Below are 17468 nucleotides of genomic sequence, written 5' to 3' on the forward strand. Positions count from 1 at the left end.
AAGAAATTTAAAAAATAATAGAAAGATATTAAGAAAGAAAAAAAAAATAGGGGCCCCTGGGTGGCTCAGTTGGGTAAGCATCTGCCTTCAGCTCAGGTCAAGATCCCTGGACCCTGGGATTGAGTCCCACATTGGGCTCCCTGCTCAGTGGGAAACCAGCTCCTCCCTGTCCCTCTGCCTGTGCTCTCTCACTTTCTCTCTCTCTGTGTCAAATAAGTAAAATCAAGAGGTGGGGGAGAGAAAGAGAAAGAAGGCAAGAAAGTGAACTTAACAATTTACACTTACGGTTTTGGGTTTTTGTTTTCCCCCACTGTTCTTTCATTATCAAAACTTTTTTACTCTGACTTCATCTATGTGACCACCAAAAGTACTTCACTCTGAAAAGTCTTACCTGGATTGTTATTTTGCGAAAAATTTTTAAGTCTTTCTTCTGTATGTTTGGCAATTATTTGGTGATTGCTACATATAAGAAGGGTGATAAACAATATTACTATTTTAATACCGATATGAAAAACATTTACCAAATATATCAAATTCATAAGTGTATTTGAAATAATATCAGAGCTAATATCAAAACTTAAATTACCCTATATACTTCAAAGTAAGGTGAACTAGTCATGAAGTAGTAATTTAGCAATTAGTAGTGTTAGCTTGCCATAATGGAACGTGTTTTGAACTCAGTGGTCCTAACTCCATAATCACAGCTATTTGCTCTTGGGGGAGCCACTTCTCTCTGTCTCCAAGTCTTCCTCTATAAAACAGGCATCTTGCTTCCTTATTTCACAATGTTGTTAAGAAGATTTAATGAAATATTATACCCAAAACATGGCCTCTCGGGAAAGGTGATGCCCACCACTCTGGGAAGGTCAGTATGAGACCTTTCATCACCTCATAAGAAAAGGCGCTCTGCGGGATTTAAATCAGGCTTGAGATACAGGCCTAGTAACAAAGGAGAAAGGAAAGTCCAGGCTCTTCCTGTAGCATTATTTGAACCTCTTTAACAGCTTAGAAGGGTCCCAACTATCATCTGCTAGCAGGATAGACAAGCAAAATCCTCAAGGGGTACTTCATTATGAAGGTCTGCGCTAACATATGGGCTTCATGTAAGGCTTTTGAGTGTGAAGAGAAGGGTGTGTGTGGCTAACGTCAGGGGGCCTGGCGGCCAGAACAGGGTGCTGGTGCCTTGGAATAGCAGCTGAGCGCATATGTCGTAAACTAAAAGATGTTGTAACTTTGAAGTCTCATTGTGGGTCACCATGAAGACTGGAGAATGCAGATCAGCAAGGGCTTCCTGGGAGCAAAGGTCAACCATAACCAGACTACAGGGGGAAAAAATTGCCTTCTAAAGGATAGGTCTGTATAAAAAGTTATTTGCAGGGGTGCCTGGGTGGCTCAATCATTTAAGTGTCTTCCAGGATCTTGGGGTCCTGGAATTGAGCCCCATGTCTGGCTCCCTAACTCAGCCCCTCCCCCTGCTCATGCTCATGCTCTTGCTCTCTCTCTCTCTCTCAAAAAATTAATTCTTTTATTTTCTTTCTTTCTTTTTTTAAGATATTTATTTATTCATTTATTTGAGAGAGAGAATGAGAGAGGGAGAGAGAGAACATGAGAGAGGGGAGGGTCAGAAGGAGAAGCAGACTCCCCTCTGAGTAGGGAGCCCACCTGCGGGACTCAATCCTGGGACCTCAGGATCATGACCTGAGCCAAAGACAGTCGCTTAACCAACTGAGTCACCAAGGCACCACACAGCAATATTGCAGCAATAGAATCAAAGGAAACAAGGGAGTGATAAGAATGTCCTTTTTTCCCTCCAAATGACTTGAGAAAGAGGATGGTCTCTTTGGTCTTAGGGAACTCCTTAGGTTCTTGGAAAATTCAAAGGGGAAAGAATAGGAGATAACCGTCAAGGGAAAGGATAGGGTTTTCTACTAAACTGAGCATCTCAGGACCCAAGTAACTAGTTGGGGGGGGGGGGGGAAGGTGATGTTGGGGCACCTAGGTGGCTCACTTGGCACTTGGTTAAGCATCTGCGTTCAGCTCAGGTCACAGTCTTGGGGTCCTGGGATTGAGCCCCATGTCAGGCTCCCTGCTCAGCAGGGAATCTGCTTCTTCCTCTGTCCCTACTCTGCCCCCCTCTGAAATAATTATAACTGAAATCTACAAAGAAAGGAAAGGAGGAGAGGGAGGGAGGAGAGGGAGGAAGGGAGGAATACACACACAAATGTAACATTCTTTGTACCCCATGCATAACAGTTATCCTTGGAATGAAACAGATACAGTTAGGATCCCTAAAGATAAATGTCTCGATAGTCCTGAGATTAAAAATAAATCCTGCACTCATTTCTAATGCTGACTAATCCTGCACTCATTTCTAATGCTGACTAGTCTAGCCTTTGTCTTGGTTTCTGGCAAGTGACATGGGCTAACTCACTGCAGCCCCAAAATTGCTGGAATCAAACTACGAACTCTCATCTGTTACATAAGAACTAAGAGTTCAATTATTTTAAACTTCACTTTAGTAATAACTAACATTTTAATGTAAACACTTACCCATCAAATCCACTAAAAACATTATAGTTTCCTGCCGTCCATCCACGTTCATCTCGAGAAGAGGTATTAACACCTTGCTGAAGAAGAAGCCTGACTATATCTGGAGATTTAGCAAGCATGAGGGCTGTTCTAAAATAACAGAGACATAACTTCACCCTTAGGAACTTAGGGTTATCTAAACAGCAAACTTCATATACTTTACCAGGTTGATATCTTTCCTGTCAGTACAGAATTGACCATTAACAACTTCAAGTGTTTATCTTTGTAAATTACCTCCATGGCTAAAATTAAAAGACAAAAAAGAAGCCTCTTGTCCCACCTGGGTATGATAGTAGAAGTTGCTAGTTTAAAGTCATTTGATGAACAAGAAACTATGCTGAGGTCACTTAACTGAATGAGGAAGATTTTAAAAAAGAATTCCCCATTTTTTTCCTCAAGCTGATTCAGTGTACTTCCAAGCCTTCTAGAGGACAGGTCTGTATAAAAAGTTATTTGCAGGGGTGCCTGGGTGGCTCAGTGAGTTAAGCCTCTGCCTTCAGCTCAGGTCATGATCTTACGGTCCTGGGATCGAGCCCCATATTGGTCTCTCTGCTCAGTGTGGAGCCTGCCTTCCCTCCCTCTCTGCCTGCCTCTCTGGCTACTTGTGATCTCTGTCAAATAAACAAATAAAATCTTAAAAAAAAAAGTTATTTGCAGGGGTGCTTGGGTGGCTCAGTCATTTAAACGTCTGCCTTCAGCTCAGTCATGAACTTGGGGTCCTAGAATTGAACCCCACATCTGGTTCCCTGCTCTAACCCCTTCCCCTGCTCATGCTCGCGCTCTCTCTCTCTCTCTCTCTCTCAAAAAAATAAAATCTTTAAAAATAAAAAAACAAAAAAATCTACTTGCAGGCTTAAAATGACAGCATTGATACTAACAGTAATAAAAGAGTCATAGTTGCAGTTAATGGTACTAAAATAAGCATGGTTAGGCACTAAATTAAATACTAATATATATAGTATATATACTATAACAACCCTTGAAGGATATATTATCCTCCTTTTCATATCAGAGAACGTATCTGATGATGATAAGTAATGTTTCCAGAGTCACATACCCAGGAAGTAGGAAAGGAATTAAACCTAGTCTTGGGTCTATCTAAAGTCCATCTCTTTTCTCTTTATCATCAACCTATGATTTGTCCTCACAAAAAGAAAAATCCATTCAATTAAAGTTATATTTCATCCTTCTACCCTTACCAATGGGGGGGGGGGGGGGAAATAAATATATATATATATATATATATATATATATATATATACATGAAAAAGGATGATAAGCCCACCCTATCTGGTAATAGTAATTAATAATCACTTAGGGATCATCTAACATCAGTATTCTTTACAAAAAAATTTAAAGCAAGGAGTCATCCAAAAGATAAAACAACTCCTATTTATGTTTCATATGCATCTTTTAAGGAAAATTTATATGAAGTAGAAATTTCAAAAAAATACTATAAAAGGGTTAAGAAGTTTAATATTGTGTCATAAAATAAAAGGAGTCCACACTTTATAATAAAACTAATATGAAACCCTTTTAGCTAATATAAAGTCATATGGCAGAAAAAAAAGACTGCAGATCACATCAGTCAATATGAAAGAATATAAATTCTGCGTATACTGTTCTTCATGTTGCCCCATCAGAATAATCGCTTTCTGCCTAACTGATGACATGTCGACATTTTTCACTATGTAATTATAAATTAATCTTCTTCTTATTAAGTTAATCTTTCTGACTTAATTATTACCACCCAGAACAATATAAGGTTAAAAAAAAAAACCAACTACTGTACCTTTTAAACTTATCAACCACATGTACATCTGCTTTTTCTCTAATTAACAATTCCACCATTTTGTGGTTGTTTTCAGTTACAGCAAGTAAAAACGGTGTGAATTCGACCTGTAAAAGTGTAAAAACAATTTATAATTTAGAAAATTACATACTTCCATACTGAATTTTAAAACCTATAAAGGATCCTCTAACCTTAAATACATACATAAGTACTCTCAACCCCCCACCTTCCCCAGCCCTCCGTCTTCCCCACCCCCTCCCACCGCCCCTACTCTCCCCCCCACCCCCACCCCCCTCTTTCACCATCTGCTCCTTCTCTTGGCAATAGCCCTCCTCAGGGGACCTGGGCGGCTCAATCTGAGGGTCTGCCTTCAGCTCAGGTCCCGAGCCCAGGGTTCTGGGATCCAGCCTCACGTCAGGCTCCCTGCTCAGTGGGGAGTCAGCTTCTCCTTCTCCCTCTGCCCCACCCCTCTGCTCACGTCTCTCTCCCACTCTCACTCTCTCAAATAAATAAATATTTTTGAAAAAAATAAAATAAATTAAATTAAGTTAAATAGCCCTCCTCCACCTCTTCAACAGATTAACTGGAGTCATTCTCCAAATCTTACTTCAAACATTGACCGGTTCCAAGAATCTCAGCTTCTATCACAGCATTTACCACTGTATACTCCACTTATTTTATTGCACCCATTGAAACCAAGAGCTTCTTGAGGGAAGGGACTATATTTTATCTCTATATCTCCAAACTCTAAAACATAGCTGTAAAAGCTTAAAGTATTTTTACTGAGTTAACAGCCTAAATGATTATCTCCGGAGTAGTGTTTCTTAAATTATATTCCAAAGAACATATACTTTGCTGGAAGGTGAGGATTGTGCCTCAATAGAAAGATTCAATGATCCTCGATGTTTGAGAAATATTACAGAACTGCACATTATCTCTAGTGCAAAAGAAATCTGTTTAAATTTGCTTATCCCCATTTGACAATACTTTCATGGCAAACATTAACATTTCAGAATTAGAGTTTCAGGGATACAGTGTTGAGAGCTTTCCAGTAAAGGTGAAGCTTTTCTCCAGGTTATATCAACATGCTTGATTCTCTTCTATCAATGGTATCAGGATCCCAGATGTCAACATAAAGCACTCTTGCTCCAAATGGGTCACTAAGGAGATGGACTCTGAATTAAAAGAGCAGCTGTGGGGCATCTGGGTGGATCAGTCAGTTAAGTGTCTGCCTTTGGCTCAGGTCCTGTTCTTGGGGTCCTGGAATCCGGCCCTGCATCAGGCTCCCCTGCTTTTCCCTCTCCCTATGCCCTTCCTCCCTACTCATGTGTGTTCACTCTCACGTTCTCTCTCAAATACATAAAATCTTTCTTTAAAAAAATTTCATTAAAGTGAAATCTTAAAACTTTGAATAACTGACTTGACAGTTTACAGCACTGTTAGCCAAAGCTGGCCTCTTTCAAAACTTGAAGAAAACCAACACTTGGGTCAACAAAAACTTAATAACTATAATCAATTGTAGATAATTGCTGAATTTAAGAATGAAAATGTATCAAAGACTAGTATTAATATCAACTGAATCATAGAAACATAGATCACTTCTCTATCCCTATAACTAGATCATGGTCTTAGAGCAGAATAAGGCATATTCCATATAAAATTACTCAGAATTACTACTTGGGTTAGAAGTCAAGGCAGAAAAATTCTTGCTATGTGAAGAGCATGCTTCTCTCCTTATAAGTCTGCATATGTGCTTTCTTTCTTTACAGTCCCTACAAAAATGTATTTCCAAAAAGTACGCTCAAGAAAAAAAATTTTTTAAATAAAAATAAAGTGAAATCTTAGACAATTAAGTTATTTCAAAATATTTTCATTCAGGGAATGCTCGAGCTTCTATGTATGAAAAATTGACCCTCTCTATGTGAACCAACAGTGCTTCCTTAAGGGCAGTGGTAGGAGGTAAGACATGTAAAAGAAATAACAAGTGGAAGAGTGAGTGCGGTCCCCCTCAACTCCCCATGCACAGCTACTACCCCCTGAGGACCTACACAATGCTGAGCAGGAACTACTCTGTAAAATGGGAGACCCCATTGCAGGACATGGCAGGCAGAGTGGCTATGAGCACAAGTAGATGCCCCTGGAGGATGTCATGACTCGATCCCCGTGCTCTCATCTTCAGAACCTTGGAGCCTGGAGTGCCCGGGGCCTGCAACCTGCTGCTTTCTCCTCCCACTCGCACTCACCCAAGTTACCCCACTGGGCCATGGTCTCCCACCCCTTCCCAGCAGCACCCGTTTCCTAAGCCCCTGCACAGCACCCAGCCTCCATCATCACCTCACTCCCTTCAGGCCTTCAAGCCTTTGTGGGCTCTGAGCCCACCATCCACTCCCAAGCACTAATGGGAAGATTCTCTTTCTGGGGTGGAAGGGCGGCTGGGAAACAGAACTCTGCCCTTTCCGTGGCCTTCATCGTTCTCTAGTCCTCCCTGCCCTGGCTTTGGAGTTGTTTCCCTGGTGACAGGACTTGATGTATAGAATTCAGTATTCATTATTTATTACATATATGAATAAATATGTAAATAAATGTTTTGTAGCTAAAAAAATTTATACATATATATGTTTTAAAATTTCAAATACTTTATAAATAATGTTGACGTACCTTGTTTCTTGCTTCAATATTTGCATGGTATAAAATCAGCTTCTCTACTATTGATGTGTTCTTACCACCAACAGCATAGTGGAGGGCAGTATTGCCAAACTTATCCATAAGATCTGGATTAGCACCATGTTCTAAAAGAGTAGTTACACATGCCTCTTCCTGGTATTGTACAGCCTATCAGTAGTATCCCAAGAAACAGAGTGTAAATTCTGGGAATTTAAAGCAAGCATGCTACAACCAATTAGTTACATTTAATTGCAATAAATTTTCATTCTAAGTAATTAAATCAAATCCATCTCAGGCAGACACAGCTGCTACCACACACCTTCATTAGAGGAGTCCTATAGTCTCCATCATAGAGGTCAAGCTTGCATTTCCTCTCTACAAGAAAATCTACCATGTCGGCATGGCCGATGGTACAGGCCACATGGAGAGGCGTCCTATGGAAGTGAAAGAACATTTTAGGAAATTATAGTGCACTATTTCAAAACATGCAATTAATTCATGTAATTGTAAACATTAAATAGCATCTTATTCCTTTGACTCAAAAACAAAGATTTCGTTTTCTTTTGAAGAAAGTACAATAATTATTAGTGATCATTCACCATACTAATAAAAGAGCAGGCTATCTGACTAGGTAGAGCGTGACCTCAAGATTCAGCTCAAACTGAGACCTACTTAATAGGATTTAAACTTAATAGTTATGGCTCAGCCTTATCCTCAATTTCCTCATCAAAATAATGGAGATAAAAACAGTTATCTCATGTTCCCTGCCTTGCTCAGTTTGAAGGTCATGTGACTCTTAATCTCAAGGGTCATGAATTCAAGCCTCATGTTGGCTACAGAGATTACTAAAAACTAAGAAAAATAAAGTAAAGAATAGTTATCTCATGAGACCTCGTCACGATGCTTAAATGAGGATCTATGCAAAGTTTGTTACATATTATTATTATTATGACTATTACTATTGCTACTATTATACAAAGACAACACTCCCATTAGGTAAACTGATACAATTATGCCTACTTCTCAGATATGTTTTAAATATTCACAAGAATACTACATATCAATGATTCTAGGAGGCTCATTTTGTCACCTTTTAGTATCTCTGACATTGGAATGTGATTTATAATTCAAAATGTCTTACAACTATAATTGGCAGAATTTTTTAAGATTTCTTAATGGTATACAAAATGGTGGGGCATCACACAATCAATGTGCCTTACATTAAATGTAATAATGTTCTATACATACAACAGCTCTACTGCAGTTCTAGTCACATGGTTGGCATTTAAATAAATTTTAGTTCTTGAAAGCATTATGGGAAAAGAGGACTAAAATAATGAAGAATTCTTTTTAAGTAATTCTTCACTCTGATTTTCAAGAAACTTTAAGCCAAAGGAAGCTCAGGATTCAAATAAACAGGAACAGTTTTATTTTTGTACATTATGTATTATATATATTTTTATATATGAAATAATATATATTTTCTATATCTTATACATAAATATATCATATATATGATATATCAAATATATGATATATATATAAATATGATATATTTTCATTTATTATGTTAAATAATAAATGAAATTGTTTTTTTCATTTTATTAGATTTGTAGATTATATGAAAATCAAGAATTACCAATTATCAATCTTAGTATTTAATACCATTATAAATAAATAAATAGCAGATATTTCTTCACCACTTATGAATGATTCACCTTTTCCTACTAATATGAAATGTCACCATATTGGGGTGTTTGGCATTTTCTTCTCTGCCCCATTCATTCATCTGTCCTTTCAGCCATTAGTAACCGTGTAATTTGTGGAAATTTAAGATACATTTTGATATCTGGAAGGGTGTATCTGTCTACTTATAAAAATTTAAGTTTTTATTTTAATTCCAGTTAACGTGCAGTGTTATATTACTTTCAGGTGTATACTCTAGTGATTCCAAAAAATTTCTTAATGTCATCACAATGATAAAAGAGAGCAGGTGTAACACAAAATTCTTAAAACCATGATGATTTTATTTGCTTTATGGAATGTTGATAAATACAGGAAGAGTACACATTTTGAGAAATACGTCTTCCTAATCACAAACAGAACCATCTTCCAAATTCAAAATTTCTTTCAACAGCCATTCAGTAAATAACATACATACAAAGTGGACACAGATAAAAATTATATATTGGATTTTATCAAAAGAATTTGTAGCCCAGAAGTTGATATATTATGGGATTAGATCTTTTTTTATAACATTATCATATAAAAAGATATCCATTAAAAATAAAATACTGGAGGCGCCTGGGTGGCTCAGTCATTCAGCATCTGCCTTGGGTTCAGGTCCTGATCTCAGGGTCCTAAGATCAAGCCCCACATCGGGCTTTCTGCTAGGGGTGGGAGGCTGCTTCCACCTCTCCCACTCCCTCTGCTCTATTCCCTCCCTCTGTGTCTCTCTCTGTCAATAATAAAATCTTAAAAAATAAAGTAAAATACTATATATACTTCATTTCTTTTCTGTCACTATTGAAATGTGGTTCAATCATATCAAAGCTGTCTCTTAAGTGGCCTATATGGGGACTTATGAGTGGGTCCAAAGGCAGCTGAGGATTTTGGTTTTTTGCTCAGCCAGCCTGGGCGCTAGACCCCTTGCTGCCCAGCCTCAGGAGGGAAGACCGCCAAGTGCCCTCGGTGACAGGAGCGATGGATGTAGTGAAAAGAAGGGCCATCTGTACCCCAATGTTCATAGCAGCAATGGCCATGGCTGCCAAACTGTGGAAAGAACCAAGATGCCCTTCAACGGATGAATGGATAAAGAAGATGTGGTCCATATACCCTATGGAGTATTATGCCTCCATCAGAAAGGATGAATACCTAACTTTTGTAGCAACATGGCTGGGACTGGAAGAGATTATGCTAAGTGAAGTAAGTCAAGCAGAGAGAGTCAATTTTCATATGGTTTCACTTATTTGTGGAGCATAACAAATAGCATGGAGGACATGGGGAGATGGAGAGGAGAAGGGAGTTGGGAGAAATTGGAAGGGGAGATGAACAATGAGACACTATGGACTCTAAAAAACAATCTGAGGGGTGTGGTGCAAAAACAATGAATACTATTATGCTGAAAAGAAATAAAAAATAAATTTAAAAAATGATAACATTTAAAAAAAATTCCTGGTTCCTTACCTCTTTCTCTTTTCCCTCTTCCCATTCTAGTTCCTCCTGCATTTACTCCCTGGCATTTAGCACATCCATCAACTACATCCTGAAACATACACCCTAATTTAGAAACCTGGAACTGCTTGCCTATAAGCTCCTTAAGTTTTCATGTCCGCAAATGAGTACCCTGATGTATCTGGCCTACTAACTTCTTACCTAGTCTCCGAGGAAGAATTAACTTTCCTGTTTTAGTCTTAGCCCAATTCCCCTCATGGTCTAATTTAGGCCATTTTTGTAAATACTTTAAATCCTCTGAATAGTTCAGTTTTTCTGGTAGGGCTGGAGCTGGAAGTGTAACCAGCTCCTGCACTGTTGTTTTGGGCTGCTTGCTTTGCAGCTTCATCTGCTAATTGGTTTCCTTTTGAAATCAGATCAGTCCCCTTTTAGTGTCCTGGGCAGTGCATAACAGCCACCTCTTTTGAGTCCCAAATAGCTTGGAGGAGAGCCAGTACTTCTTCTCTGTTTTTAATTCTTTTTCCTTCTGCTGTTAATAGGCCCCTTTCTTTTGAATAGCCCCATGTATATGGAGAGTAGCAAATGCATACCTGCTGTCTGTATAGATGTTGGCAGTTTTACCTTTGGCCATCAGCAATGCCTTGGTGAGTGCAGTCAGCTCCACTTTTTGCACCAATGTTCCATGTGGCAGGGCTGCTGTCCAGAGTTCCTGCTCAGGGGAAACCACTGCAGCCCCTGCATCCCTTTTTCCATTGACCATGTAACTACTCCCATCCATGAAGAGAGTCACCTCTGCATCCAGAAGGGGAATGTCTCTGAGGGCCAGCCTTACTTCTGTGACTCAGGTTAGGACCTCCCCACAGTCATGTAGGTGGTCAGCCAGCTCTACTGGTAGCAGCGTGGCTGGATTTAGCACCACTGGGGGCCGGAAGCTCACTCTTGTTTCGTTGAGGAGGAGGCCCTGATACCCTGTCACTCGGGCGTTCATCATTCATCGGTCTGGTGGATTCTGGAGAAGGCCTTTGGTAGTGTGGGTGGTGGTCAAGATGAGATTTTGACCCAAAGTCAATTTACTTGCATCCTTGACCAGGAGGGCCATGGCAGCAATTCTGCGGAGGCAAGGGGGAACCCAGCTGCTACTGGATCTAGTTTCTTGCTAAGATAGGCTACTGGCCTTTGCCAAGCCTCCAGAGTCTGAGTCAAAACTCCTTTGGCCACCTCTGCTTTTTCATCCACATACAAGTGGAAGGGCTTCTGGGATGGCCAATGCTGGGGCACTCAGTAAGGCTGTCTGTAATTCCTGAGATGCTCCTTCTGCCTCAGCTGTCCACTCTATCATAGTGAGCCCCCCTTTTGCCAGTTCATAGAGAGGTCAGGCAATCTCCGTAGATTGCAGTATCCACAGCCTACAGTAGCCCACCATCTCAAGAAACTCCCTCACTTGTTGGGACGTGGTGGGGCGGGGGTAATTGGGTGATCACCTATTTCCTGGACTCAAGACACTGAACGCACTCCCTCATGGAGATCAAAGCCTAGATAAGTAGCATGGCTCTGACAGAGCTGTGCTTTCTTTGCTGACACCCAATACCCTTTTCCTGCAGAATCTGTAAGAGAGCTCTCATCCCCACAAACATGACTCATAGTCCTCAGCGGCTGTTAGCAAGTTATCAACATACTGTAACAGAGTGACTCCCAGGTTGGAGGTTCTATACTCCTGCAAATCCTCATGTACGGCCTCGTTGAAGATAGTGGGTGAATTCTTGAACCCTTGGGGAAGTTCTGTCCAGGTGAGTTGGCCTTGAAATCCTTCCTCTGGATCGGGCCACTCAAAAGCAAAGAAGGGGCTGAGACTCCCTTGCTAAAGATATGCAGAAAAATGTATCTTTGACATCTAATATGGTATAAACAGTTCTTTGGGGACCCAGGAGGGAGAGGAGGGCATAGGGATTAGGCCCCATTGGGTGGACATCTTCAACCCCTTTATTAACTTCCCGCAAGTCCTGAACAGGCCAGTACTCCCTGGTCTCGGCCTTTTTGATGGGCAGCAAAGCTGTGTTCCTCGGAGACTTGCAGGGAACTAGGATCCCGTCTCCTCAGAGGCGGTTAATGTGTTCTCTGATCCCTTCCTTTGCTTCCCAGGGAAGGGAGTACTGCCGGACGCAAACAACCATGGCTATTGCTCTTAATTGTACCACCACTGGAGGCTGTCCCTTGGCCAAGCCCGGGGGCTTCCCTTCTGCCCAGACTTCAGGAAACTAGACCTGTAGGGTTTGGAGAAGGCTCCCTTCTCTTATCTCCTCTGGTTCTGAGACTGGCTCGTAAAGAAGGTATTCATCTACAGCTGCCACAAACATCTGCACAGTTGTCCATTTATGTCTTTCTATGCCATTCACCTCTTGTACCAAGACTTCCTCTCCAGATAGTTTTTCCCATAGGTTTCAATTGATTTCCCCTCCACTTCAATTTTTACCTGATGTTCGGGGAGGGGCTCTGAACCACAGCCCCTTCAGTCTCTGGAGGCCAGCATGGCCATCTTCCTTTCGGGGCACTCCTTGGCCCAATGCCCTTTTTCCTTACAGTAAGCACACTGATCTGAATCTACGTCTCCCTGCCTGCCTTCTCTGTGCTTAGGCTTTTCCTTCCATTTACCATTCCCTACCTGCCTCATTGTAATGCCAAAACCTTCCTCCTGTACATCCCTGTTGTTAAACACTTTTTCTGCTAGTCCCACTCACTCAGTCACATTCTTCCCTTCAAATTCTTCAATTTTCTGAAGTTTCCTCCCTATATCTGCGGCTGACTGCCTGGCAAAATCAAGATCATCTAAACAAGCTATCATGCAACTTCCCTGAAATTTACCTCAAGTTGTCTAGCTTCGGTAAACAAGCATTTAAAGACAATCAAATGTAGAATTTAACACCCATAAATGTGTAATATTAAAACATAATTTTTCTGGGACGCCTGGGTGGCTCAGTTGGTTAAGCAGCTGCCTTCGGCTCAGGTCATGATCCCAGCGTCCTGGGAACGAGTCCCACATCGGGCTCCTTGCTCCGCAGGGAGCCTGCTTCTCCCTCTGACTCTGCCTTCCACTCTGTCTGCCTATGCTCACTCTCGCTCGCTCTCTCTGACAAATAAATAAATAAAATCTTTAAAAAAAAACCATAATTTTTCTCTCTAAAATAACCCTCATTTCCAGAGATAACCAAATCAGGACTAATTTATTTGAAAAACAAGTCCAGTTATAACAAACTTGGCCTAATTACTTACATAAGCTCTGCAAGAACAGTGAGTGATCATATAAATCTTTGAGAATCTGCTTTGCTGGAACTTCTCATAAGGAATCTCTAGGTTAAGCTTATAGTAGCCTCTCCAGGCCAGAAGCCAAGCCACGTACTTGCCATCAGACATGCCTGCAATACCTCTTGAGTTGGGAGAATTCCTCTTCCTGAGGTACCCAAAGTATCCTGAGGTTCCTGCATCTGCCAGGAAGTTATATCCTTTACTCGCCTGGTGAGGCTGCTGGGAACACTGTAAGCAAGGTATCAGGCCAACAGTACCAAAGGGCTTTCAGGCTCCAGGTTTTATAAAGTCCACCTTAGTTCCTTTAAGCTGTCTAGTCATAGCTGAATCTTTTCAAATATGACATTCCAGTCAAAGCCTTGGTAAAATAACCAGTGTTTCCAATGGTGTCTTGTTACAAGGAGAACAGATTCCTACTGAACTTATGCAAATGACTGATTGCCATGGAAGAAAGAATACTTGCTGAGATCTTTCGGTTTCAGAGGGTTCAGATAGAGAGAGTTGAGTACCTTGATTTGTTTACAAATGACTACTTTTACATCTCTGTAAGTTACAGATAACAAGAAAAAGTTTAACAAGCCTGGAAGAGCAAACACTACAGAACCAGTAATGTTTAAAATAAGACAAAACATCAAGAGATACAACATTACAATCTTTCAGGTCATCTAGTTCCATGTTACTAATTCTGGTTTAGTCTGAATGCAGCTTTTACTTCTGGCAATTCTTACCCATTTTAGTTCCAGGATTTTAACATATCAAAGACCTGTATTTGTCCTGAAAGTCTTCCCATATGAATTTCCTTTAAGGCGGAAGTCATTTTACAAGAGAATTCTTAGAAGGCAAATTTATGAATCAGCTAAGTACAAAACATGTTCACCAGCAGATTTCAAAAGCACAGATCCAGGGGCGCCTGGGTGGCTCAGTGGGTTAAGCCGCTGCCTTCGGCTCAGGTCATGATCTCAGAGTCCTGGGATCGAGTCCCGCATCGGGCTCTCTGCTCAGCGGAGAAGCCTGCTTCCCTCTCTCTCTCTGCCTGCCTCTCCATCTACTTGTGATTTCTCTCTGTCAAATAAATAAATAAAATCTTTAAAAAAAAAAAAAAAGCACAGATCCAGTTCCAGCAACCAACACTCTAGCATTTTATCCCATTTGGTTAAGACCTAGATGTACAACAAATTTAATTCCATTTGTCATTCAAGCAAACCTTCAAACTTTCACAGTTTCAGGTTACCAAAGACTTTGAGAGCTACTTTAACAATTACCCATTAAGACCCTGAGACAGACAATTAACCATCAGTTTAGTCACCTCTTTCTTAACAGATTTCATGTTCCACCTGGGCCCACTCCACTTCAGATGCCATGCTCTCCTGCCAGCAAGGGGGAGGGGCTAGGCAGTCCACATCGGGCCATAGAAGACAGGAACTGCCCCAAAACAGAGAGAGTTTCAGCAGCTGCTTGGGAATATTCCTTAAAGTCTCTGTCTCGAGTTAGACTAACCACAGTTGGCTCCAGTTATAGCCATTAAAAGTCAGAGTCCCCTCACTCTCTGCTTGCCCCATTTCTTCAAACACAGCAAACAACACAACAGACAACAAAAAAACAAGACAAAGACAACTGCAGGCCCAGTGGTCCTGCCACAGCTGGGGATTTTCTAAGGGGACTCGAAACCACTGACAGCCTAGAGGGACTCGAACCCCCTGGCTGCCTAGGGGGACTCGAACACCTGGTGACAGCTTAGGGGAACTCAAACCCCCTGACTGCCTATGGGGACTTGAACCCCCTGGCGACCTACCAGTGGAGGGAAGGGGCATCCCCGCATCCACTCTAGCCCTGGGGAGCATGGCTGCTCCAGCTTCTCCCCGGTGGGCCATACCCTGGAGCTCCACAACCAGACAGACAGGATCCCGTGATCTTACCTCCAGAGGCTTTTCCCAGAAATCCTGATGCTGGCTCAGTGCTCATTGTTTGCTCCCGGACAATCCCGTAATCAAAGGAGCGAGACTGATACAAAGTGAAGGTCAAGCAATGCTTTATTTCGCGCCAAGCATCGAGAATCAAACTGACCACTCAGGGCTGTCTCTTGCAAAGAGATGACCCCTCCCAGCCTCACAGACTATTCTAGAGGTCATTTAGCCAGGCTATACACAGGTGGGCAATGAGATTGTGATACACAGAGAAAACTGCACAATCATGCTAGATCTGCAGCACACAAAGAAAACTGCCCGGGGCTTTCTCTGTGTGGCCAACTGAATTTCAATTTACCCTAATAGATATATGCGCACCCCACTGATTGGATGTCTTCACCTGGCCTGACCTGCCCTTGTATCTAGGCTTTGCAAGTAAGTTCCTCTGGGAGGGGCGGGGTCAATCTAAATTCACTACATAAACACAAAATGACTCCCTCTGGCTAAGCAGGCCCTTAATGCCTATTACCTTTTCCTCTTGTCTCTTTTATTCACGTTCTTCCCACGCAGTAGCAACTGCTCCATATTCCATATGTTGCCCAGGAGAGCAACTTTGTGGATCTTTTTGAGCTCTTTCACGCGGATGTTATACCGGGGCTGGGTCTCAGTGACTTCCTGCTTGTAAACCGAAGCCCTCAAGTCATTCATCAGCTGGATGTCAAAGGTCGGGGATGAACACACCTTCCCAGTCCGGAAACAAAAAAACTTCTTCATTGCAAAGCCTAGAGGCTTTACCACCACTTCACCTTCCCCTTGGCTCTACGCTGCTTCTAGACACCAGCACCAGTGCTAGAGATAAGACAAACCCACCGCGCAACAGTTAGGAATCTTGGAGCACCTAACAATAGTTAACTATGACGCCAAGCACAAATGCGCTTGCGCACCTCTGAATCCCTCGTGGCTGCGCCTGCGCATAAAGGGCAGCCACTAAAGGTGCCCAAAGCGCACGTGCGAGGCTCAAGCCTCACAGATCTCAGTGTGGCAGGGCCTCCACTCGGCTCGCCGTGGCGAGGTGGCGGAGGCGACAAGGGCGGCGGGGGCGGTGGGGCCTCCGCGGCCTCGGCTCGCCGCTGCGGGGCGGCGGGACGGCGGGGCCTCCGCTCGCCGCTGCCGGGCGGCGGGACGGCGGGGCCTCCACTCGCTGCTCCGGGGCGGCGGGACGGCGGGGGCTCCGCTCCGCTCGCCTCTCTGGGGGGCGGGGCGGCGGGGCCTCTGCTCCGCTCGCCGCTCCGGGGCTATAAATCTGGATAATAATATTTTAAAGACTCTGAAGACCTACAACAAACTAAGAAGTGTTTATTCATGAAAATTACTGAAGTTTGATTAGAGTTGTGTGAGTCTGTGCTGTGCTCTCACTTCCCATGCCAGAAACCTGTCACTTAGAGAAGGGACTTGCCTGACCTGAGGCAGAGTAAGTCAAAGAGGTGGCCTCCATGCTAAGCAGACAGAGTTCTCTAGCCTGAGGTTGCAATGCTGTTTGGGGGAAACAAGGTAAGAGTAGCAAGGTATTTAACTAAGATCTGAGAGGTCAGAGAGCCATCTGAATGTAATAAGCACTCCACATAAACTCCAGGTTTACCCAGGGCATGCAGTTGAAACTGAAGCTGGTTCAAGCCACCCACATACCCATGGTTGCCAAGCCACGCACATATACGCAAAGAAGCAAAAAGCTTGTTAGCAAAAACCAGGCAGCCTTGAAAATGACCCAAATGTTGAATGGACTTAGAAGCCCACACAGATCCATCAGCAGAGGAGAAAGCATGAATAATGGGGTCTGCACACAACATCTGCCCAATCGTTGGCTAAATGTGAAAGGATGCAGGCACAGCAGCAACATGTAGGAAGCAAGACTTAAAAATTTAAGAAATGAACAGAGACATCAATAGCTGCACACTGCAGGAGAGACAGACTTCATAAATTTACTGGAGGCAAGTTATTAAGCAAAACAAGACAACCCCCTGGGGTGGAAATCAGAACCCCTAATT

At 42.3% G+C, this 17468-nt stretch overlaps 1 protein-coding gene across 1 annotated transcript; it reads right to left on the reverse strand.

Annotated features, from left to right (window-relative positions):
* Positions 1-1099: 1099 nt before the first annotated feature.
* LOC131839689 (ankyrin repeat domain-containing protein 7-like) lies at positions 1100-16309 on the reverse strand. Its single transcript, XM_059187451.1, has 6 exons — positions 15953-16309; positions 7365-7479; positions 7040-7213; positions 4382-4488; positions 2551-2679; positions 1100-1319 (listed from the first exon to the last, which is right to left on the reverse strand). Exons 1-6 carry the CDS (start codon positions 16195-16197, stop codon positions 1100-1102), a joined length of 990 nt encoding a protein of 329 aa, XP_059043434.1. The 5' UTR covers positions 16198-16309.
* Positions 16310-17468: the final 1159 nt, after the last annotated feature.

Source organism: Mustela lutreola, chromosome 8, assembly GCF_030435805.1.
Source record: "Mustela lutreola isolate mMusLut2 chromosome 8, mMusLut2.pri, whole genome shotgun sequence".
In the NCBI taxonomy this organism is placed as follows: domain Eukaryota; kingdom Metazoa; phylum Chordata; class Mammalia; order Carnivora; family Mustelidae; genus Mustela; species Mustela lutreola.

Excerpts from the sequence above, each read along its gene's own strand:
- LOC131839689 (XM_059187451.1), bottom strand. The coding sequence starts at position 16,197 with ATGAAGAAGTTTTTTTGTTTCCGGACTGGGAAGGTGTGTTCATCCCCG. Across the intron at positions 2,680-4,381 it reads GTGGTTGATAAGTTTAAAAG|AACAGCCCTCATGCTTGCTA; the intron begins GTACAGTAGTTG and ends CTGTTATTTTAG. Across the intron at positions 1,320-2,550 it reads GTTTTTAGTGGATTTGATGG|TCTGGTTATGGTTGACCTTT; the intron begins GTAAGTGTTTAC and ends TTCCCCCTGTAG.